Genomic DNA, 25,313 nt, shown 5'->3' with positions numbered 1-25,313 from the left:
GTTCACTCTGTGTCACATTTCAGAGCTGCCAGTACACATTATGACGCACAGTACCCTCAATTCACATTATGATATACAGTATAGTGCTCCCTGTTCATATTGTGCCTCATTACAGTGCCCCTGTTCAAATTCAATGCAGTCCAGGGGCATACCTAGATATATTGCAGGCCCCAAGGAAAAAGTTTGAAAGGACCCCTACAGATTCCACTCAATGGCGAAAAATGTATATAACACATGTAACTTTGATATGGAAGGTGGGCCCCTCTCAGCTCTGGGCCCCATAGCAGCTGCACTGCCTGCACCTATGGTAACTACGCTCTTGTTTCTGATGCTTATTGAACCTCATAGTGAGGCTGGATGTAGAATAAACTAGTTTCTCTTTAAAATTTATGAACACTTTTTTCAGCCTGTTCATGCAGCATGCATATGCAGTGGCACACGCAGGAGGGGTTTCCGAGTACCTGGAAACCCCCCCTGCCAGGATGATCCATCGCAGTGCAACATTATTTCTTCATTTATGTGAGGAGCCGCGAGCTCGGGCTGTGATCTGTGCTGTCGCGGCAGCAGCTCCTCACAGCCCTTTAGATTTCCGAGCAGTGCAGGGGACCAGGAAGCTCCCATGAGCTTTTGCATGAAACTCACTGCACTGCACTATTCCTCGGCAGGCAGGCACTCCGTCCTCCTCGGCTTCAGTCTCCACAGGTCGTCAGGTCAGATGTGTGTGTGTGTGTGAGCAGCAGTCCCCGGGGAAGGAGGGAGAGAGGAGAGGGGAGTGTATAATGTATTATGCAGTCTACGTGTTTGTGGTGTGTGTACAGTCTGCAGTCCCACTGTGTGTGTGTGTGTGTGTGTGTGTGTGTGTGTGTGTGGGTGTTGATGTTGTCTACAGTCTGTGTGTGTCTGTTCCACAGTCTACAATCCCAATGTGCATGTATTTGTAATCTGCATGTCATAGTGTGGTGGGGAAGTCTGCAGTCCCAGTGTGTGTGTTTTACTTTGTAGTCCCAGTGTGTGTCATTTGCAGTCCCAGTGTGTGTGTGTGTGTATGTATGTATGTATGTATGTATGTATATGTGTGTGTATATATATATATATATATATACACGTATGTATGTATATGTGTGTATATATATATATGTATGTATAAGTATATATGTATATATGTGTATATGTGTGTGTATATATATATATATATATATATATATATGTGTGTGTATATATTATTTATTATTATTTATTAACAGTTTCTTATATAGCGCAGCAAATTCCGTTGCGCTTTACAATTTGAAATAACAATAACAAACTGGGTGATAACAGTCATAGAGGTAGGAAGGCCCTGCTCGCAAGCTTACAATCTATAGGGAAATAGGCATATGTACACAAGGAAAGGTGCTATCTATTGCATAGAATGAACAGACATGTGAGGATATGTGTGGACTGTACAGAGTGGATGTAATTTGATAGGAAGGTTTATGAAAGTTATGTGGGCGGTTCAGGAATTTGATACGCTTGCCTAAAGAGGTGAGTTTTGAGGGAACGCTTGAAGGTTTGGAGACTAGAGGAGAGTCTTATTGTGCGTGGTAGGGCATTCCACAGAGTGGGTGCAGCCCGATGAAAGTCCTGCAGTCGTGAGTGGGAGCGAGTAATGAGTGTGGATGAGAGACGCAGGTCTTGTGAAGAGCGAAGAGGTCGGGTTGGGAGATATTTTGTGATAAGCGAAGTGATGTACGTTGGTGTAGTTTGGTTAATGGCCTTGTGTGTGAGTAAAAGTATTTTATATTGAATGCGATAGAGTACAGGTAACCAATGGAGGGACTGACAGAGTGGATCTGCAGACGATGAACGTCTAGCGAGGAAGATAAGCCTCGCCGCTGCATTCAGAATGGATTGTAGTGGTGAGAGTTTCGTTTTGGGAAGACCAGTTAGGAGACTATTGCAATAATCAATGCGGGAGATAATGAGAGCGTGGATTAGAGTTTTAACAGTGTCTTGTGTAAGGTATGGTCGTATTTTGGATATGTTTTTTAGATGCATGTAACATGATCTTGAGACAGATTGAATGTGGGGAACAAAGGACAGATCAGAGTCAAGGATGACACCTAGGCAGCGAGCTTGTGGGGTAGGGTAGATAGTCGAGTTTTCAACAGTGATAGAGATATCAGGTTGGTACCTACTATTGGCCGGTGGAAATATAATTAACTCTGTCTTTGAAATATTAAGTTTGAGGTGGCGAGATGTCATCCAGGATGAGATGGCAGAAAGGCATTCAGTGACACGGTCCAGTACAGATAGGGACAAGTCAGGGGAGGATAGGTAGATTTGAGTATCATCTGCGTACAGATGATACTGAAAACCAAAATAGCTGATTAGTTTACCAAGAGATGAGGTATAGATAGAGAAAAGCAGAGGACCCAAGACTGAGCCTTGCGGTACTCCAACTGAAAGAGGTAGCGAAGAGGAGGTAGATTCAGAGAAGCGAACACTGAAGGAGCGATTAGATAGGTACGATAGGAACCAAGAAAGGGCTGTGTCTTTAAGACCTAGGGATTGTAGTGTCTGTATGAGAAGAGAGTGGTCTACAGTGTCAAATGCAGCAGATAGGTCTAGAAGAATAAGTAGTGAGTAGTGGCCTTTAGACTTCGTAGTGACCAAATCATTAACCACTTTAGTCAGTGCCGTCTCTGTGGAATGTTGGGAACGGAAGCCTGACTGAAGTGGGTCCAACAAAGTGTACGAGTTAAGAAAGTGTGTGAGTCGAGTGTAGGCAAGTCTCTCAAGTAGCTTAGAGAGACAAGGGAGCTGAGAGATAGGGCGGTAGTTTGAGAGAGCATTAGGGTCAGAATTTTGTTTTTTTAAAATGGGAGTAATCACTGCATGCTTGAAGAGTGAAGGAAAAATACCAGTAGAGAGAGAGAGATTACAGATGTTAGTTAAGGTAGGGATGAGCACCAGAGACAGAGCTTTACTTATTTGTGAGGGTAAAGGATCAAGAGGAGAGGTAGTAGAGAAGCAGGATGAGAAGAGTGATGATACTTCATCTTCACTTGTGGGATCAAATGAAGAAAGAGTGCCAGAGGGTTCAGGTAAAGAACGGAGCAGGTCACTGGCTGCCGAAGAGCATACCATTTCATCTCGGATCTTAGCAATCTTCTCCTTGAAGTAGGAAGCAAGATCCTGTGCCTTGATAGTGGCTGGTGGGGTAGGTGCGGGAGGATTCAGAAGTGATTTAAATGTATTAAAGAGTCGTTTGGGGTTAGAGGCTTGAGCAGAGATAAGAGTTTGGAAATATGTTTGTTTGGCAGTGTCCAGGGCATTTTTATAAGAATGGCAGACTGTCTTATATGTGAGGAAGTCACTTGAAATACGAGATATATATATATATATATATATATATATATATATATATATATATATATATATATATATATGGGGTCTGCCAGCCCCTAGGAGTGCACCCTGGCAAGATAAGGTTGGTGCTAACTAGGGAGTGCCGGATAATAGGAGTATATATATATATATATATATATATATATATATATATAAATGTGTTACACACACACACACACACACGGAAACCCCCCCTCCCAAATCCTGCGTTTGCCACTGATATGTGCATGTCAGCCCCATTTCACATACTCGGTTGGTGTGCATTGCAGTCAGGGTCGGACTGGCCCACAGGAGTACAGGGGAAACCACCAGTGGGCCCCACTGCCCGAGGGCCCTCCTCCTCCTCTAAGAATCAGGTTCCAGACTGTGTTCTTGAATTATACATTATACATATGTTACATTATACTGCACAAGACTATGATGTATTCTCTACAGTGCATTGACAATATTTATCTGGTACATTATCATGTACGCACTGGCACTAGCAGTATTTATATATTTGTCAAGGGGCCCAGCCCATGCACTCACTAATGGTTAGGCAAACCAGTGTAGTGGCTGACCACACCCCCTCTGGAGACTGACCACACCCCTAAACATGGGCCCCTGCCACGGCATTCCCCGGTGGGCCCTTCATACCCCAGTCCGACACTGATTGCAGTTATAGCTCCCCTAGACTAATAAGCTCATTCATGATTGCACAATAATAATATTTTTTGGCCAGTCCAGCATAACAGTATACATACCACTCTTAGTGGAACTTGAGCCATGCATCCACGATGTTATCAAAGATATTTATAGATAATATTTATTTATTACCTGTTATTTATATAGCACACACATATTCCGCAGTGCTTTACAGATAATATTTTAGCTATTCACATCAGTCCCTGCCCCAGTGGAGCTTACAATCTATATTCCCTATCACATGTACACGCACACACATTCATGCTAGGGTTAATTTTGTTGGGAGCCAATTAACCTATCAGTATATTTTTGGATTGTGAGAGGAAACTGGAGTACCCGGATGAAACCCACGCAAGTACGGGGAGAATATACAAACTCCACACAGTCAGGGCCATGGTGGGAATTGAACCAGAGGCAGAACTCTGGGAGGCAACGGAGTCATCTGCCGCCGGGCTCCTGCTCTGAAGGGGGCACCTCTCCTCCCATTCTGTGACACCATTGAATTAAGTTAATTGATATCTGTCACTGTCTTTTCAGTGGCCAACTTCCTCACTGGTCCCTGCACCTAACAAATCACACCCGTTTCATTATACTGTAGGTACACATTTTACAAGTGTCACACCCAAGATTAGAAACCACAACCTATTACACTGGAAGCAGACACCTTACTAGTGGAGCTATTTGTTCCTGTATAGGAAATATGAGAATTTTAACTATATGAAGATACTTCTCTGACAATTACACGTAACTTCATATAGTTAGAATTCTCATGCTTCCTGTACAGGAGCAAATAGCTCCATCAATAAAGTGTCTGCTGTCAGTGTAACAGGTCATGGGTTCTAATCCTGGGAATGACTGCTAAGAATTGTGTGATTTAAAATAAAAGACAATTAAATGTATAAATACAGTATATACATTTTTTTCAGAACAGTCCACACACACAGACATACATGTATTTATCTTAATATAGGAAATAGGGGGTGCACCAATATTTATCTTCCCTCCGGGCAACTGGGACGAACTTCCGCCACTGAATTGAACCCATGACCTCAGTGCTGTGAGGCAGTAATGCTAACCATTACACCATCTGTGCTGCCCATGCACCATTATTTCTCTTCTGACATCATGTTGATTCATGGGGTCAGAAGAGACCCTGGTACAATTAATTTCTTATGAATTCCATTTCAATTGTCATTATTTATGTAACTGACCAGTATTAAATGTTATTAAATTATGATCTCTCAGCAGTAAAGTGTGCCTTTTTAGTCAATAAAGTGAAAGCAAATAAATAGATATTTATGAGAAAGCCAATTAGATTTTATATAATATTGAAAGCTCTGTTCTGTCAAATCCTCCTTAGTTCAATATGAAAAATGTTTACCCTTGTGCTCTCTTTATTAAATGCCTGAATTGTTAATAACAAAGATCTGTTTTAGACCTCACTGGTGCCTATTTGCACAGAACAGTCATACTGTAGCATTCATCATTATTTTGACAAGTTCAACAGTGTATTAATTGTATTTATTTAACTGTATTAGCAATATAACATCTTCTTTATTTACGGTGTTACTCTTAGTCTGCTATGCTCCAAAAATATATAAGAATTTGTATAATTAATCTTGTGCATACCTTTCTAAGCTCCTATCTATAAATCTCTAGTGACCATTATATACTTTATGTGAAATATTAGAGTGTTAACCAAGGGAAACAAGGGGTTGATATCATCCTTCTTCTTCTTCTTATCATTCTTTATTTATATCGCGCCACAAGGGATCCGAAGCGTCCAATTACAGAGTACATAAATGAAAAATCAAAATGGACAATAGTGACTTAAGGTGGGTACACACGGCCCGATTCGGGCTCAGCGCGATGTGTGCTGAGCCCGATGTGGGCTTAGCACACATCGCAGCAAGTGTCTGTATACACGCTGCAATGTGTGCTAATCCGATCTTAACTAGACCGCAAGGCTCAATGAGCAGATCTGAGCCAGCGATCAGGGCCGTCTTTTCGTATGGGCTCAATGGGCTCTTGCCCAAGAGAATAAGGGCCATAGGCTGATAGCTGAGGGTCCCCTCTTTCCAGGGGTACCAGATTTTTGAAAATCGGCCCTGGGGAACCAGAGATATCTGACTTGAAAGCAGTGGTCCCCATCCAAGCCTGTTAATTGCTCTTCCCAGCCAGATATTTCGGGTTCTGTCTGACTTTGAGTATTTCTAAGGGTATAAGCCAAAAGCCGGGACTCTCCACTTTTAGTGGACACTGGCAGCTTGTTTCTACTGTGCCCAGAACCAGAGATATCAGCCTTCAAGCAGCTGGTCCCTGCTCCAGCTCCACATGCCTAATATGCAGTTTTAGATTTTCGTTGGTGAATTGCTCTGGCTCCTGAACTCTGATCCCCAAGTCCCCAGAACCTTCTGAAAGGTGCAACTCTCTAGTATTTTATTCCAAAGCTAAGAAATATATTTTCAGGAACTTGAGATATCTGCAGTCAAGCAAGCTGCCCTCCCACCGTAAAATGATATTAAGCCCACTCCACTAGCCACCCCTCCCCTACGTATTAAACACCCCCTACCACCCTAGAAGTCATGTACCAGGGCTTCTTCATTCAGCACAATGACCCCTTCTACAGTTTAGCCCATCTGTGCAGTAAAGGAGTAATTAGCAGAAATCACTGCTTCTGGTCCTACATGCTGAGCAGAAGATAGAACACCCCCTACTGCCCGCGGGACATCAAAGCTGCTGCTGATAGCTCCTCCTACCCCTACTGCTGGAGCATGGGTAGGGGGCCCAATGCATTGCTGTGCCCAGGGGCCCACACTGCTCTTAAGACGGCTCTGCCAGCGATAGCGACATGTGGGGCCGGGCATCGCTATCACTGTGGGGCATACATACGGAGTGATCCGTGCTTAATTTCTAAGCAATCTAGTCAGATTGCGTAGAAATGAAGCAAAAATCTCTCCGTGTATACCTCCCTTTACAGTTTAAGACAATATAAGTCAAGTACAGGGTAAATAAACACTGACATAAGTATCAGGGTAGCAGAAAACCACGGGATTAGGTGCCGTTGAGGATGGTTTAAGTAAGAGAAGGATAAGCACATGAGGGTTGAGGGCCCTGCTCGTGAGAGCTTACATTCTAAAGGTATGAATGTGTTCTTAGTTTTATCTAATAGCGTTTGTAATGATTATCCGGATACATTCTGTACACCAATAATATAATGGTATCCGGATGATGGGTCGACAAGCAATAGGTTGACACCAAATGGTTGACGCAGCATTTGGTAAAAAAAAATTCAACTTTTTCCTATTTTACCATCCACGTGGACTACAATTAAGAATGGTAACCTCCACTTCACTTGGGACCTTGGGGGTAATTCCAAGTTGATCGCAGCAGGAATTTTGTTAGCAGTTGGGCAAAACCATGTGCACTGCAGGGGGGGCAGATATAACATTTGCAGAGAGAGTTAGATTTGGGTGTGGTGAGTTCAATCTGCAATCTAATTTGCAGTGTAAAAATAAAGCAGCCAGTATTTACCCTGCACAGAAATATAATAACCCACCCAAATCTAACTCTTTCTGCACATGTTATATCTGCCCCCCCCTGCAGTGCACATAGGGGGTAATTCCAAGTTGATCGCAGCAGGATTTTTGATAGCAATTGGGCAAAACCATGTGCACTGCAGGGGAGGCAGATATAACATGTGCAGAGAGAGTTAGATTTGGGTGGGTTATTTTATTTCTGTGCAGGGTAAATACTGGCTGCTTTATTTTTACACTGCAAATTAGATTGCAGATTGAACACACCCCACCCAAATCTAACTCTCTCTGCACATGTTATATCTGCCTCCCCTGCAGTGCACATGGTTTTGCCCAACTGCTAAAAAATTTGCTGCTGCGATCAACTCAGAATTACCCCCATAGTTTTGCCCAACTGCTAACAAAGTTCCTGCTGCGATCAACTCAGAATTACCCCCTTTGCCTGAAGCATGGTGAACAAAGAGAGGGGACGCAGTGCACTAATTGGCGGGCCATGTGCTGGAGGGAAATGTTAACACCAAACAATCATCAAAAACTCATGTCAGCCTTTTCATGTGTCCACCATTCCCGTGTCGACCATGGTGACCTTTTGACCATATCGACCTCGTGCATGTTGATCATTTGGTGTTGACCTAGATAGTGTTGACCTTCTGACTGTCGACCCTTTGATCCATAACCTAATATAATTGTATTGAGTTAACACTTTAATGAATTCATTTAAAATATCCATTATACTCTTGCAGAGAAGATAAAATATTCTGTAAAGGGAAAAGGGTCCCAAAAAGAACAAAGTACAATAACTGAAATGAAAAGAAAACAGGAAATGCCAAGTAGAAGCTACATAGTAAAATAAAAAAGTGCTTATAAGAGAAATAGACAGATGAGGGGGAAGGGAGATAGGGAGTAAGAGGTGGTGAAAGAGGAGGAGAAAAAGAGTGTGTGGGTAGGGGGCACTGAACAGAGAGAGGATGAAAGTGACAGAGTGAGGGGCAAATGTAATAGTCTGCGAATTGCTAGCACCTGTGACTTCCTGGGGAGTCTGGATAATATTTTAAGTAACAATCATTTAACAGGCAAAACCAGTTTATCCTTGGAAATTATTTAAAATGTTAGCAACTAAGGGCCTTATTCAGGTTGGTTAGCAAACCAAAAAGCACACTAATGGGCAAAAAGCATGTGCGCTGCAGGTGGGGCAGATATAACATGTGCAGAGAGAGTTAGATTTGGGTGGGATGTGTTCAAACTGAAATCTAAATTGCAGTGTAAAAATAAAGCAGCCAGTATTTACCCCGCACAGAAACAATATAACCCACCTAAATCTAACTCTCTCTGCACACGTTACATCTGCCCCACCTGCAGTGCAACATGGTTCTGCCCATTAGTGTGCTTTTTTTGGTTTGCTAACAAACCTGAAAAAAACCCTATGACTTTACATGATAAAACACGCTGCTTAATGACAACAACGGTCAATTACAAATTGCTCTGTATGATTTTTATTATTATTTCATTTTTATTGGACTTGAGGTTTTATGTGTATTATGGACTATTCCCTAATTTTTACTGACTATTATACCATGGTCCCATGAAAAGGTTTTGACTTTATGTTTTGTACAGTGCTCCCTGTTGTGATTTGTGGCATTCTGTGCACTCACATTAGTAATACGAGTTGTGAGAGTGGCTTTGCTTTTAGCCTATAACATTACATTAATCGTGTCTGAGAATAAGAGCACTAGCTGATGTTTCCATTTCTTTCTGAAACAAAAATAGTAACATACGTAATGGAACAGGAGTGTTGTGATCTCATACCCCCACATTATATTCCCCAAGAAAGCAATGAATGAGGTTGTTCATCTTTTGTAGAATACAGCAAAACCATACTGTCCTATAGTCTACATATAAGGCCAGCACTAGGTGTTAACCATTTAGTAATGTAAAATGTAATTATTCACACCTACCTACAGTACATGCACTTTTATTACACGCAGATTTATATAGAGTCCAACTCTATCTAAAACATAGGGCTCTATTTACTAAGCCTTGGACGGAGGTAAAGTGCATGGAGATAAAGTACCAGCCGATCAGCTCCTAACTGCCATGTCACAGGCTGCGTTTGAAAAATGACAGTTACGTGTTGATTGGCTGGTACTTTATCTTCGTTCACTTTACCTCCGTCCAAGGCTTAGTAAATAGACCCCATAGTTGCCGACATTCTGGCTGCCTCCTCCAGGAGGAGGCAGCCAAGTCGGCTCAGCAGGGGGAGTGGCGCGGTGTGATGGGGATGAGCAGGGGGTATGACGTGGCACAGGGAGCATGATGGGGAGGAGCAGGGTCGCAAGATTGTGTCATCGTGGCTCCACCCCCGCTACCCTCTGTGCTGAGATTACCGGCATAGTGGGTCAGGGGGTGGGATCACGATGACACGAATCGCGCTATCGGCACCCCCGCTGTGAGGACTATATAAGTGTTTCTCACAGGCCTTGGCTGCCGGCCGGGAGACTTGCAAGCTTTTCTGGGTGGCGTTCCCAGCCATTCCGGGAGAGTAGGCAAGTATGATCTAAAAGTAACAAAATACAGAACATTAGGCCTAATTTACTAACATTGCAATTAGCTATAACATTACACTAAGCCACAATAATCAGTCCTCATTATGGAGTCTACTTATCAAGACCTGTCTTAAGCCCCATACACACTACCTGATCCCCACCAACGCCGATAATATATGCATACACACTTGCCGATGCGGACGGGACAGGCAGAGACAGTGGGAGGGGGGGTGGGGGGGTGGCGCTGTCTTTAACGAGGACCTCCCTCGTCCGTACATGTTCGGATGAGGGAGGGGGGTCTTTAACAACGCGTGGGGGCGCACATCGTTAACGATAGTGAATGTACACACTAGGCGATATTGTGAACAATATCGCTCAGAAAGTCCTTTCTGAGCGATATTGTTCACAGTATTGCCTAGTGTGTATGAGACTTTAAATAAAAATTCAGCACAGCAATAGAAAGTCTTACATTAGTCCAGGCAATGTATCAACTAAAATCAACGGGCTGGTGAGATGAGTGAGGCTCAGCTTCCCAGTGACACTGCCCAACAGCGGATTTGGGCCACCAGTTTTTTTCTTTTAAAAGAAAAGGTAAAAAATATTTTTAAAAAAAGTCAGCAATATAGTTAGCAATAGGCCTCACTGGGAAGTGTGCTTTGGTAAATAGACAGCTGCCTATTATGCCCCTATTAGTCTGGGGTCCAAATGGCAATTATGGGAGGTCTGAGCATCAAGCTACTCAGTCCCCAGTTGGCTTGTTTATCTAGTTCCTGGCTACTGCTACAGCATGCACTATGGGGCTAATTCAGTAAGGATCACAAAAGCGATCCCTACTGCATCTAGCTGAAGTTTGAGTACTGTGCACGCACAGGACACTTTCTGTGCATGTGCAGAACGGATCCTGCGATCGTGGCGTAGATATGCGAATGCCCCTGAATGAGTGACAGGCAGAGGCGTTCACGGGGAGGAACAGGGGCAGGGTGGCCGGTGTTGGGTAAAACGGGGGCGTGTCACCCCCATTTTCCAGGAGTGGTGAGGCCAAGGACTGCTCCTCCAGACGCAGTTTCCTTGGCCTCACAAGCCTCCCTGCGATGGCAAGACTGAGAAAGCTGAAGCTTACACAGTATGCTGTCGCAAATGAACATCGTGACGGACATGCGATCGCATCGCAAATGCAGACAGGAGGTGTTATGCACCTCCTACTTTTGGATTGCTAAGGACTGCATGTGCAAAGCTGCTGCAAGCAGCTTTACATCTGCAATCCTTAATGAATCAGGCCATATGTTTGATGAAAGCAGAGGTTGCTTATAATAATGGGCTTCTGTTACAATAGGCAAGGCCCACCTTGTTTCTGTAATTACAAGCAGCCTGCACTGTTTACCATGTGACTGCTGTCTATCAAACAGAAGCCATAGTCAGGAAATAGGAAGCAGAGGCAGCAGGAAATCTGCTTATGCTAGGACAGTGGTTTACTGCATACTTGCCTACCTGACCCTCTCCATGGGGGAGAAAATGCTCTGTTCCTGGACATTCCTGGTAATGTATGATTGCCATCACCTGTGGTGAAACACCTTTCTTATAAATTAACTAGCTCACCACAGGTGATGGCAATCATACATTACCAGGAAAGTCCAGGAACAGAGCATTTTCTCCCTCATGGAGAGGGTCAGGTAGGCAAGTATGGACTTTACTGCCATTTGACTTTAAACTTTTCCTAATGGGATATCTTCACTCCTCAATAACGGCAAGAATATATTTATCTATATTGATATCTGGTTGAAAATTCCGTAATTTGTGCTGTTACTTTTTTTTAGACTTTGACACTTAAAATTTTGCGCCTCAAACTTTCAGAGGGAGATGTGCTAAACCTTGGAGAGTGATAAAGTGGAGAGAGATAAAGTCAATGGCGCAAATACAGGTGGCTAGACTGGAAAATGTCCAGGGGCCCACAAGGTGACGGGGCCTACCCCAAAATCAGTCAGTAAATACTGGAGACTAAGGGGGTAATTCTGAGTTAATCGCAGCAGGAACTTTGTTAGCAGGTGGGCAAAACCATGTGCACTGCAGGGGAGGCAGATATAACATGTGTAGAGAGAGTTAGATTTGGGTGGGTTATTTTGTTTCTGTGCAGGGTAAATACTGGCTGCTTTATTTTTACACTGCAATTTAGATTTCAGTTTGAATACACCCCACCCAAATCTATCTCTCTCTGCAAATGTTATATCTGCCACACCTGCAGTGCAAATGGTTTTGCCCAACTGCTAACAAATTTGCTGCTGCGATCAACTCTGTATTACCCTCTAAATACGTGATTCAACAATTCAGTTCTGTGTACACGGTACTATTAAGTTACTATTCAGTTCAGTTAGAGTTGTGACTTGTAATAAAACAATATAATGGCGATGCAGTAAAGAGGGCCATACCTTTACTCCTATATCGGCTCTGCTTACAGGCTAGCTGCTGAGGTGGCGCGGTAAGATAGTGTCAGAGCTTTGTAAGTGTATCGGCTCTGCCTCTGCTTACCCGGCTACTGGTAGTTATTGTTGATGCTTGTGAATAACATTACCAGCTCCTCGTGTTGGTGCCCAGTATAATCGCAAACATTTATTAAGTGCTGTGATAATGTCCTCCAAAAAATATGCAAGTTCTAGCATACCTCCCAACTGTCCCGATTTTTGCGGGACAGTCCCATTTTTTGGGGACTGTCCCACCCGTGGGCCGCAGTGTACTGCAATGGAGGGGGGGCAGTTGGGAGGTTTTGCCGCGCATGTGTCCTGCTTCCATAGGTAAGAATGTTGGGAGGTATGTGGTAGTGAGAATTGAAAAGGAAACGAGGTGAGGAAGAAACACATGCTAGACTCCCGAGGGTATACTACTGTGGCACAAAGCACAATGCAGTAGGATATAAGGCATGCTATATACTGGCATGGGGATGTACTGTATGCAAAGTATATTAGGCTATACTGTATTTTTGCCATTATGATAAAACCGTTAATTGTACTCTGGTCCTTCTTCGATACACGAAGCAACTAGATATATTAATAACCGCATTGTTGTTATATTGAGGACAGGGCCAAAAGGGACATATACAGATGTGACATGGCATAGACATAATGATAATTCTTTAGCTCTTGTGAAATTTTTCTATCTCTATAAATTGTATTTGTTTAACCTCTTTGCTTTTTCCTCATAGGCCTGGACGGGAGCTCCATGTGGTGCTACGTGCTTCTATTTGCCATTGTATGGGCTATTGGATGGTTTCTGAGAGACAGACAGACTATTTCACGGTTGTCAGATAAACATGTCTTTATCACTGGTTGTGACACAGGTTTTGGAAACCTACTGGCCAAACGATTGAGCAGAAAAGGCTTTCAGGTCCTAGCAGGTTGTCTCACACAAAAGGGAGCAGATGACCTTCAAAAAGCATGCCCTATAGGACTGAAAGCCACTTTGCTGGATGTTACCAGCCCAGAGAGCATCAAGAAGGCTGTGGAGTGGGTGAAGGTGGAGGTGGGAGATAAAGGTAGGATATAAAACACAACCAGCAATAATGGTAATGTGGCATGAAACTATTTCTTCATAATAAATACCTAAAAATGATGCTCATTAGAAATGTACCGATTACAATTACTACTGTCGGGGACCCCAAGAGGTATCCCTGATGTTTGCACTGTGACTATGGTCACAGGCAGTAATTTGATTCATCTGGATTATATCCCCAAAGTCCTGATGCACAAATATAATACACTGAATATTCTACCTCTCTGTCCATTATACCATACTACCCATAGTAATTACAAAGGGCCACGGGTCTATCACAATTGGGCAGGCTTGGCAACACAACTTATCATGCAGTTAGTATGGTCTCCCCCTGCTTTTAGCTATCAATAACAATTATAGTATGATCTTAGCGAGCAATTCGCTTTCTCAAAGACTGGGCTCTGGAGCAAATATGAAATAAATTATGTTAAAAAGAGAAAAGGGTTACAGATTACATAGTTACACAGACAAACTTGTGTTGTAATTTCAAATAAAAAGGATGAAACTTCCAGAATTACATGCAGCCTATCCGGTGCTGGGGGAACAGCAGGAAATTATAGTGCAGTCTCTCAATTAGATTGATCCCCAAAGTCTGAAACAGAGCAAGATCCAGATACCTTTAATCACCCATTCAAACCCCCCGAAACACACACACACATTTTAGTGTCATAACTATGTCTGTGATCAATTGATTTAAGGTCCATATCAGGACGGCCTACATAAAATCTGGCATATTCACATTAGTCTACATTATTTTAGCTATAATATTAGCTGAAACCATACATCCTAATGAAACCCCAGTCGCACCTATCCTGTGTATAGACGTCACTTCAGACATATTTCTATAATTTATGAAGCCCCTAGCTTTTGTAGAAATATAAATTTTTATCAAAATAAATAACATGGTTTGGGTCTTTATTCTCTTGGTAGACCGATGTCAGCTTACCACTGCATATCCCTGCTGTGTTTCGGTGCCAGATATACATCTCCATGCAATTATAGTCTAGACAATGACTGTTTTTACCTAACTCTTCTACATGGGGCACCTGGTCTGCACACAGGTTATTGCTTATAGGGTGTCATAATGAACATGCATATTAATCTCCACCAGACAACTTCTGGTTTCCCAGGAGTGATTTACATGCTAATAAAGAACCTTTCCTGGGATCTTCATTCAATTGACTTTGAGTAACAAAGAAAAGTTTGTTATATACAGTATATAGCAGAGGTTCTCAAACGCGGTCCCCAAGGCACCCCAACGGTCTAGGTTTTAGGTATAGCCATGGTTCAACACAGATGCGTAAATCAAATTGACTGAGGTGCTAATTAAGTCACCTGTGGCCAAGCATGTATAAACTTAAAACCTGGACCGTTGGGGTGCCTTTAGGACTACTTTTGAGAACCTCTGACATTTATATAGTGATCATTTGTGCAATGGGTAAATTATTATCAATGGAAGATATTTCCCTCACATGCCTGTAATGTCAAAAGTCAAGTTAATCAATAGATTTGTTTCCAGTTTATTTGCATATAAATGCTGAGTGAGAAATGTCTATTAGGAAAATTTGGTAAACAGCATGTTTTCAAAAATTGCCGATTTTCAGAGATAATTGGTGCAGGATTTAAAGCAGAATTTTTTATAAAAGTTCATTACATTTCCGCTTATGTTTTTTTTTTTTTTAATGAAATGTTCATATAAAATGTGCCTGTCTCGACTCTCTTTTACACAGCAGAGGCAGACATTTTATGGGACAAACTAATAGTCATAAGTCTGCAGCCTATCAATTCATTAGAGACTAGTGGAATTTAGTCAGGTGACAAGGACATACTAAATGATCATCTAGTCCTCACTAAGGGCCTCATTCAGAGGTGGACAAGATGCTGATGTTTGCAGATCTGATTTATGAACTACTCATATGCATCACAGTCACACTGCCCATGCGCTGATCATCAGATGTAGTGAGGATTTATTCACAAAGTGAGTGACAGATGGTGAGCGTTTGTGGGAGGTAATGGGGATGCAGAGTCAAATGCAGGTACTGTACTGTATGTCCTGACCGTCTCAGGGCCTGCTCTGGCTCATACAATGAACATTCTGAGAAATCTTAGGGTTGTATCGAGGTCTGATGTTGCAACTGATGTGCGACCAATGGTGTGTCTTTGGGGGTAATTCAGACATGATCGCTAGGGTGCGTTTTTTTACATCCCTGTGATCAGGTAGTCGCCACCTACAGTGGGAGGGTATGGAGTGTGTGCAGGTGCACAATCGCATTTGCAGCAGAACTGCACAAACGTCAGTTTGTTCAGTTTCTGCTCAGCCCAGGACTTACTCAGCCGCATGATCGTGGCTGGAGCTGACGTTAGAATACATCCCTCCAAACGCCTGGTCCCTCCTGCGTTTTCCCGGACACTTTTTGAAAATGGTCAGTTGCCACCCACAAATGCCCTCTTCCTGTAAATCTCCTTGTGATCGCCTGCGCGTTTGAAAATTTTGCACCATCCCGTCGATGACTGGCGATCCCCGTTGCTGCGGTCCGTCATGCCTGCACATTGCGGTACATACGCATGCGCAGTTCAGATCTGATCGAAGGCTGTGAGAAAACGCAGCCAGGCAATCAGGTCTGAATTACCCCTTTTATGTGTAAATGACGGATCAGAGACATCAGTGGGCGTCTTTGTGCAAATCACAGTAGCAGTTACATTAGCATAATTTTGCAGATCCGCTGTGTCCAAATGCAGAGAACTCAAACAAACAGCCTTGACTGACATCCTCCCTTCTGCCTGCCATCCTGCTTCAGCCGCACCCAGCACTATTCGACCATCCACCTGTACGATAAATCATAAATAACCACAAACTGTGTCCAGGGGCGTGCAGGTCTCTAATTAAGTATAACGGGTACACACTGTCTAAATAACACATATATTTCATTTAATATAATTAAAATTAGCAGTGGCGATATTAAAACTATATTAACAGTGACCGGCTGCAGTTTCTACCTCCTACCGTTGGGTTATCTGCCCGGGCTGCAGTTCCTCACCTCGGCCGTGGTCTGACTCTGGCTCCTATCCATTGTGCAGGCGTGAAAACAGAACAGAAAAGAATGGGTAAAAAACTTGACACAAGCCTTGTTCATGTACAGAAAAAAACAGTTTTGGCTCGGGGCTGCATCAGCTGTAGCTCCTAGAAGCCAAATAAGGCTGCCATAATAAAAGTAGAAGAGGCTTCCTATTGGAAGAGTTCTCTCTGGTTATGAGAGTCTGGACTGGCAGTCCCAGGAAGAGAAGACACCTCCCCCTGGTACTGCCTCTTTAAAGTGTGAAGAAAGGAATGGAGAGCCACTCCTAATTCACATAGTGGGGGACTGGGAGCTCACAGAGGAGTGGTGGATAATACTAGAGGGGGAAGGGGGCTGCAGCCTCTAGGTAAACTCTACCACTAGTAGTGACCCTAATATTGATAGGTAATGTCAGGGATGGACTGGAGCCATGAAGCAGCCCTGGCAACTCAGTGTGTGAGCATGCCGCAGGCGTGCGCAAAATGGTAAGGGGCATGGCCACAGCTCACAGAGGCATCACACGAGTCATGAGGCCTGGCCTCATGGCATTCCCTGCATACTGGCAGCGGGTCAGATGGAGGGAGAGCGGGCAACTGAGCAGGGAGCCGGAAGGCTGTTTTCTACGGCCAGCCCCACTCTCTGTGTGGTTAGACCGGCCCATACACCCTTCTGTCATTTACCAGAAGTACCAGATGGCCAGTCCGGCCCTAAGTAATGGTATTGCCTCTTTCTGTTCACATCTTCCTAAAAAGTTTATACGTAATTAACATATAAAGAAATTATGATAATTTTTGTAATGGAAGAGCATTGATTTATCCTAACTATTCTTAGCATACCAGATTATATAACATTGGACATACAGCCCTTTCTTTTAATCACATTATTTTGTTTTTCACATATCTATTAGTTTTAATATTTATGCTGCTGATTTTAGCGAAAATTGAATAAACATATGTTTGTCAGTGTGCGCCCATTATACATACTTTTGTTTTTGTTTGAATTATGACTACTTAGCTTGGTAATAGCACTGCCAGTCACTTATTTCATATTTGTTTAACAAACCTTGGTGGTTATTCAGTACGGATTGGAGATTCTGCTAAAAAGCAGAATCTGCAATCCGTTCTCTCGCATGCTGGGGGCCGCCCATCGCAGGGCAAGGCCGCTTAGCATGCTGAATGGCCTGCCCAGCAACTGGGACCGATTGCGGTCGCAGCAACTGTGGATGATCCCCTGCAGCCGCAGCTAAGCTGCGTATGCAGGAGGTCCATCACTATTTTTAGATTGGAGTGGCTGCGTGTGACGTCGCGCAGCCACCCTGAAAACACTGCTGCCGTATCCCCATTTTCCCCGCAATGCTCTGTCGCCGCACCCCCGCTCACGCCTCTGCCTGTCAATCAGGCAGATACGTTGGCATCCACTGCGACCCGATCGTGTTAGGCAGCCATAGACATGCTGGACAGTATCTGCGTGTGCACACTGCCGCCGCTGCTGGGGTTATTGCGGTCGCATCACATAGCGATGCAACCTGAATAAACCCCCTTATCATCTGGGTGTTTTATAAATATAAGTAAAAATTATTTTGTCTTGTGAGACTCATTCCTTTCTCTAGTACATACAGGTCTCTGTCATGACTGTAAATATGTAAGATCATTACTTAACAGAAACAGGCTGAACAAGTATGAAGTTCAAGTAAATATCATCTGAAACATGCCCAAAATAGAATCGTATAACAGAGCATGTTCCCAAACACAATAGCAATTTACTTCTTTTCTTTTTGTTTTTTTAAATAGAATTTTATTAGATTTTACAGGAAATAATAACAAACAATTAGGCAATAAGAAAAGGCATCGAACAATATTCCTGATGTCAGGGAAGCAAGCCGGGTAATAGACAGGTCTGACTGCAAATGTACTGCGAAGTGCAGCAACTCAATGTGGCATCCATTACACAGGTGGACGGAAGACCTCTGGAGTGATGTTGACCCATTCTGTCTGGATAGCTTCCCACAGCACCCTGATATTTGTAGTTGTAGTTACAGGATCTCTCAACCACGTCCCATAAATGCTCAGTTATGTTCATGTTGGGCAAACATGATGGCCACACACCATTCTTCTTCTGAACTCTCCAGAATGCTCCTCGAACCAATTCTGGACAATTTGGTACTGATAACATGATGCATTATCCTGCTGGAATATTCTGTCGTTGTGAACAAGTGAACACACTCCACGCCATTATGGAACTAGCACCAGCCTTCACAGTGCCTTGTTGACAACTGGAGTCTATGGCCTCATGGGGTCAGCTTCACACCCAAATCCTACCGTCAGCTCAAAACAACTGGAACCATAACTCATTGGACCATGCCACATTTTGCCAATCATCCAGGGTCCAATTAGCAACATCACAAGCCCAGGTGTGGCGCTGTCTGATGTCGTAGTGTTAACTGTGATGTTAGTGTATTAGAATGCTTAATATTTGTAGACACTCCCTTACTAATATGTGTAAGCCTGAATCTTCAGTGATGGTCCCTGGGACCAGGGGGATGTTGGGAAGTGAGTGGTCCAGTGTGCAGTGTGCCTGGAGTTGATGATGGAATAAAACAGCACAGCAGTGAACTCACATGTCTCTGTATCCTTATGACTGGATTTACAAACATATGAACAAAACATGGTGTCAGAAGAAGTTTAACTTGGACTGCTAGTGCTCTCAGAGTGTGAAAGAATCCTGCAGCAGTCTGTAAGGCTGTGATACTCAGTGTCTGCAAAGCCTGCCGTGTGCTCCTCTCATCAAACAGTGAGTAACCATGGATAAACTGGCTCCTCCAACCGGCATGCTGATGTCTGGTAACTTGTCTGAAAACTGGAAAAGATTTAAGCAAAGGTTTAATATATATCTTGCTGCATGTGGAGCTGATACAGAGGCTGACAAAACTAAGGCATCCATTTTCTTCCATGTGATAGGAGAGGATGTGCTGGACATTTATAATAGTTTTCAGTTTGATGAGGGGCAGAATATGGTGCTATCTTCTATAATGCAAAAGTTTGAAGATTACTTTGTGCCAAGGAAAAATGTGACATATGAAAGATATAAGTTTTTCACATGTGATCAGAAGTCTGGAGATGGATTTGATCAGTATGTTACAGAGCTGCAATCACTCAGTAAAACCTGTGAGTTTGGTGATTTAAAGGATTCACTGATTAGAGATCGTATTGTCTGTGGAATACCTGATAATGGACTCAGAGAGAGACTGCTGAGAGAGCAAGACCTAACACTAGATAAGGTAGTGACTATGTGCAGATCTGGAGAAATAACTAGATTTCAAGCCAAAATATTACACAAGGAAGTTGATGGTGCTGTACATGTAGTGCAGAAGACAGAGCCAAGCAAACCTCCATTCTCAAGAATGAAGCCGTCTAAGCCACAGTCTAATAAGGAAATTTGTAGTAGATGTGGAAATGCTCACAATCCTAAAATGTGCCCTGCTTATGGTAAAACCTGCATGAAATGTGGTAGACTAAATCACTTTGCCAAATGCTGTAAAATGAAAAGTGAAACAACCACAGTGCATGATAAGAAAGAATGGATTGTCCCTTTAACTGTGAACGAGATTGTCATTCCCTTTAAGCTTGATACTGGCGCGCAGGTGAATTTAATATCATTTCAAGACTATAAGACTTTTAGAGTAAAACCTAAAATTCATCCAGCCAAAGTGAAAGTTACAGGGTACACTGGGGAGGAAATTCCTGTGAAAGGTACATGCTTAGTGACACTGAAATATAAGGGACAACAGTTTAAAACATCTCTACTGATTGTGGATACAAATGTGCAACCGATTCTAGGATTAAGTTCATGTGAGAAACTAAGCTTGCTAAAGAAAGTTTTTATGGTGACATCACAAGTAGAAGATGACTGCAAATCGATGTTTACAGAATACAGAGACTTGTTTGAAGGTCTAGGTGGTTTGCCTGGAGAGCATAAAATAAATATAGACATGCAAGTTTCTTCAGTGATACACCCCTGTAGAAAAGTGCCGTTTGCGCTGAGAGAAAAACTGAAACAAGAGTTAAATCTCATGGAAGCCTTGGGTGTGATAAGTTGATGAGCCTACTGAATGGGTAAGCTCCTTAGTAATTGTTGAAAAGAAAAAATGGACAACTCAGAATATGTCTAGACCCCAGAGATTTAAACAAAGCTATTAAACGAGAACATTTCAAACTACCAACCAGAGATGAAATCATGTCGCAATTTGCGGGAGCAAAATGGTTCAGTAAATTGGACGCATCTTCAGTATTCTGGCAAATGAAGCTAGATGAGGCCAGCTCAAAGCTTTGTACATTTAATACACCAGAAGGTCGATACAGATTTCTTCGACTACCATATGGAATATTGTCTGCTCCAGAAGTATATCACAAAAAAATACACATGATGTTTGAACATATTCCAGGTGTTGAAACAATGTAATGGAACTTGTCAAGAAAGTTAATGTAAAGCTAAGCAAGGACAAATGTGAATTTGGCGTGAATGCACTTACCTGTATGGGCGACGTGGTCTCGGATCAAGGTGTAAAACCAGACCCAAGGAAAATATCAGCCATAGTGAACATGGAACGTCCTAACAACAAAGACGATGTCAGAAGATTCCTAGGAATGATTACTTACTTAGGAAAGTTTATTTCTCAACTCTCTGAATGAACAGCCTCTCTTAGATGGTTGTTGGACAAAGATAACGAGTGGATGTGGTCACATGAACAAGAAGAAAGTTGGCAAAACTTGAAACAGATCATTACAGAGCAACCAGTGCTAAAATTCTTTGATCCTGCGAAAAGAATAAGAATTTCAGCAGCTGCTTCACAATTTGGCCTAGGCTCAGTGCTGTTACAAGAACATGAGGATACATGGCAACCAGTAATCTATGCATCAAGAGCACTGACAAGTGCTGAAACAAGGTATGCTCAGATAGAAAAAGAACTTCTAGCGATCACATATGCATGTGAGCAATTTCATCAGTTTGTGTATGGTCAAACATTTACAGTGGAAACTGACCACAAGCCATTGGTAGCTATCATGACTAAATCATTACATGACTGTCCCATGAGAATTCAACTAATGCTTATCAGACTACAGAAATATGATGTACACTTGCTGTACTATCCCGGGAAATACATGTACATTGCTGATACACTTTCTCGTGCTGTGGACAAAAGTGAAGGTTCCAAAAGTCTGATGGATGAAGAGATAGAAGCCTATGTTAATTTGATCGTAGCTTCTCTACCAGTTCTCTTGCAAGACAAGAACAGATTAGGAAAGAAACTGAGACAGATGACACAATGAAAGTGTTGAAAGATATCATTCTGAAAGGTTGGCCAGCAGAAAAACATGCGTGCCCGCTGTCTGTCCATGATTATTGGATGTACCACGGTGACCTTACAGTTGTCGATGGTATTATTTACAAAGGCAATAGGTTTGTCATACCTGCACGACTAAGAAAAACTGTGCTGTGCAAGATACATGAAGGCCACTCAGGAGAAGAAAAATGTAAGCGGAGAGCGCGTGAAGTTATGTATTGGCCAAGAATGAACCAAGACATAGCACAGACTACAGCTACATGTGAATTATGTCTTACGTATAGATCGAAATAACAAGTCAAGCCACTGAGTCCTCACACAGTGCCAGAGAGACCGTACCAGAAAGTTGGCGCAGATTTGTTTGATTGTAATGGGAAAACGTACATTGTTGTGACTGATTATTACTCTAACTACCCTGAGGTGAAGACGCTACATACAACTACTAGTAAAGCCGTAATCAATTGCATGAAGTCAATCTTTGCAAGGCATGGTGTTCCTATGGAAGTGTTCACTGACAATGGTCCTCAGTTTTCCAGTGCTGAATTTAGACAATTTGCTGATGAGTGGGAATTTGTCCATACTACGTCAAGTCCCCACTATCCATGCTCAAATGGGTTGGTGGAAAGTTCAGTAAAAACTGTAAAGAGTCTCATGAAAAAAGCTCAAGAAGGTAAAGAAGATTTCTACAAAAGTCTTTTAATCTACCGCAGTACACCTTTACAGAATGGACTTTCTCCTGCACAAATGCTGATGGGAAGGAGGATTAGAGCAAATCTCCCGATACATGATGAACTGCTTAATACACATAACTCAGCGTTGGTCAGACTGAGTAAGGAACGTCAACAGGCAAAACAGAAACTGTTCCATGACAGGCGAACAAAAAGCTTATCTGATCTAAAATCCGGTGACCAAGTCCGTCTCAGAGATCACGAGAAAGGTATTTGGGTCCAGGAAGGTATTGTGCAAGCACAAGTAGCACCAAGATCTTATACTGGGGGTCATTCCGAGTTGTTCGCTCGTTATTTTTTTGTCGCAACGGAGCGAATAGTCGCTAATGCGCATGCGCAATGTCCGCAGTGCGACTGCGCCAAGTAAATTTTCTATGCAGTTAGGAATTTTACTCACGGCATTACGAGGTTTTTTCTTCGTTCTGGTGATCGTAATGTGATTGACAGGAAGTGGGTGTTTCTGGGAGGAAACAGGCCGTTTTATGGGAGTGTGTGAAAAAACGCTACCGTTTCTGGGAAAAACGCGGGAGTGGCTGGAGAAACGGAGGAGTGTCTGGGCGAACGCTGGGTGTGTTTGTGACGTCAAACCAGGAACGAAACTGACTGAACTGATCGCAGATGCCGAGTAAGTCTGGAGCTACTCAGAAACTGCTAAGAAGTGTCTATTCGCAATTCTGCTAATCTTTCGTTCGCAATTTTAATATGCTAAGATTCACTCCCAGTAGGTGGCGGCTCAGCGTGTGCAAAGCTGCTAAAAGCAGCTTGCGAGCGAACAACTCGGAATGACCCCCACTATACGTACAGAGCGTGGAATGGAAGTAAGAAGAAATCGGGTGGATTTAAGATCTCAACCTAACCATAATGAAGACAACATGACTGAAGAATACCCTTCATCTGACATGTATGATGATCCTCAAGTCATAATGGTGAACAAACCACGATTCTAGAAAGGTCCAACATGGTAGATGAAACACAGACTATGTATGAAAGACCCAAAAGGGAAATACGCAGACCTGAGAGACTCATTGAAACGTGTTAGATGATGTTCTTAATATGACGTTGTTAATTGTTGCATTGAAGCGTACAGGGCTTATCTTTAAAGAAAAGAGGATGTGATGTTAGTGTATTAGAATGCTTAATATTTGTAGACACTCCCTTACTAATATGTGTAAGCCTGAATCTTCAGTGATGGTCCCTGGGACCAGGGGGATGCTGGGAAGTGGGTGGTCCAGTGTGCAGTGTGCCTGGAGTTGATGATGGAATAAAACAGCACAGCAGTGAACTCACATGTCTCTGTATGACTGGATTTACAAACATATGAACAAAACATTAACAGGGACACTCTGGTGGGTCTTCTCTCATCTCCCATGGAAGCTAAAGAATGCTGCACTGACCTGCTGCATATGCATCTGGTACAATCCATGTGGATGTGATCTAAGCCAGTGTTGGCTGTGTGTTACCACCGACAATTCTGGCCAGACGACGCTGGTAACGATCATTAAGCCCCACGTGGAGGGGCTTGATGATCGAATGCCTTCTATGAGTTATTCCCGGTACACACATGAAACCGTAGATCGAGGACAGTTGAATGTCCGCACAACTTTGGCAATGGAATGTCCAATCCATCAGGAACACACTACCATGCCCTGTCCGACAGTTCACATCGCCTTGCCATGAGTAGCCCAGCTGATATTCAAACTGGCTCACGAGATGTCAGATTACAACTGATGCAAGTCTGGGCATTTCCAAGACGTCAAAGTATGGTGGCGCTACCTACCATTGGGGGTCATTCCGAGTTGATCGCTCGCTAGCAGTTTTTAGCAGCCGTGCAAACGCTATACCGCCGCCCACTGGGAGTGTATTTTAGCTTAGCAGAAGTGCGAACGTTTTTATCGCAGAGCGCCTGCAAAAATTTTTTGTGTAGTTTCAGAGTAGCTCAAAACCTACTCAGTGCTTGCGATCACTTCAGACTATAAAGTTCCAGATTTGACGTCACACACCCGCCCAGCGTTCGCCCAGCCATGCCTGCATTTTCCCTGGCACGCCTGCGTTTTTCCGAACACTCCCTGTAAAAGGTCAGTTGCCACCCAGAAACGCCCACTTCATGTCAATCACTCTGCGGCAACCAGTGCGACTGAATGCATCGCTAGACCCTGTGCAAAACTGCATAGTTCGTTGTGCCCGTACATCGCGCGTGCGCATTGCGTTGCATACGCATGCGCAGAACTGCCATTTTTTAGCCTGATTGCTGCGCTGCGAACAAATGCAGCTAGCAATCCCCTCGGAATGACCACCATTGTCTTTACATACTGCTACTTTTGGCACTGTTGTGTAAATTACAATAAACTATCATTGGGATTAATTAAAGGCATGGAAGATACAGGTGAAAAAAGGAATAATTAAAAAAGAAGAAAGTGGGGGCCTAGAGGGACAGAGGAAGAAGAGGAAAAGTAAGGGAAGGGAAGGAAAGAGGAGCAGGGAGCTGCTGGCAGGAAGTA

General features: G+C 43.1%; 1 protein-coding gene across 2 annotated transcripts in view; it reads left to right on the top strand.

The window, feature by feature from the left end:
* Nucleotides 1-25,313, top strand: part of RDH5 (retinol dehydrogenase 5) — a 149,073-nt gene that overhangs the window by 66,448 nt on the left and 57,312 nt on the right. The window contains exons 1-2 of one of the 2 annotated variants that reach the window (XM_063952662.1): nucleotides 594-710; nucleotides 13,344-13,673. In XM_063952662.1, the coding sequence (XP_063808732.1) occupies nucleotides 620-710; nucleotides 13,344-13,673 (421 nt within the window). In that variant the 5' untranslated portion in view covers nucleotides 594-619. Of the gene's footprint in view, nucleotides 1-593; nucleotides 711-13,343; nucleotides 13,674-25,313 lie in introns of those variants that run through there. The other variant, XM_063952663.1, reaches the window with a different exon arrangement.

This window comes from Pseudophryne corroboree, chromosome 2 (genome assembly GCF_028390025.1).
Source record: "Pseudophryne corroboree isolate aPseCor3 chromosome 2, aPseCor3.hap2, whole genome shotgun sequence".
In the NCBI taxonomy this organism is placed as follows: domain Eukaryota; kingdom Metazoa; phylum Chordata; class Amphibia; order Anura; family Myobatrachidae; genus Pseudophryne; species Pseudophryne corroboree.
This window is presented reverse-complemented; position numbering and strand designations above follow the sequence as displayed.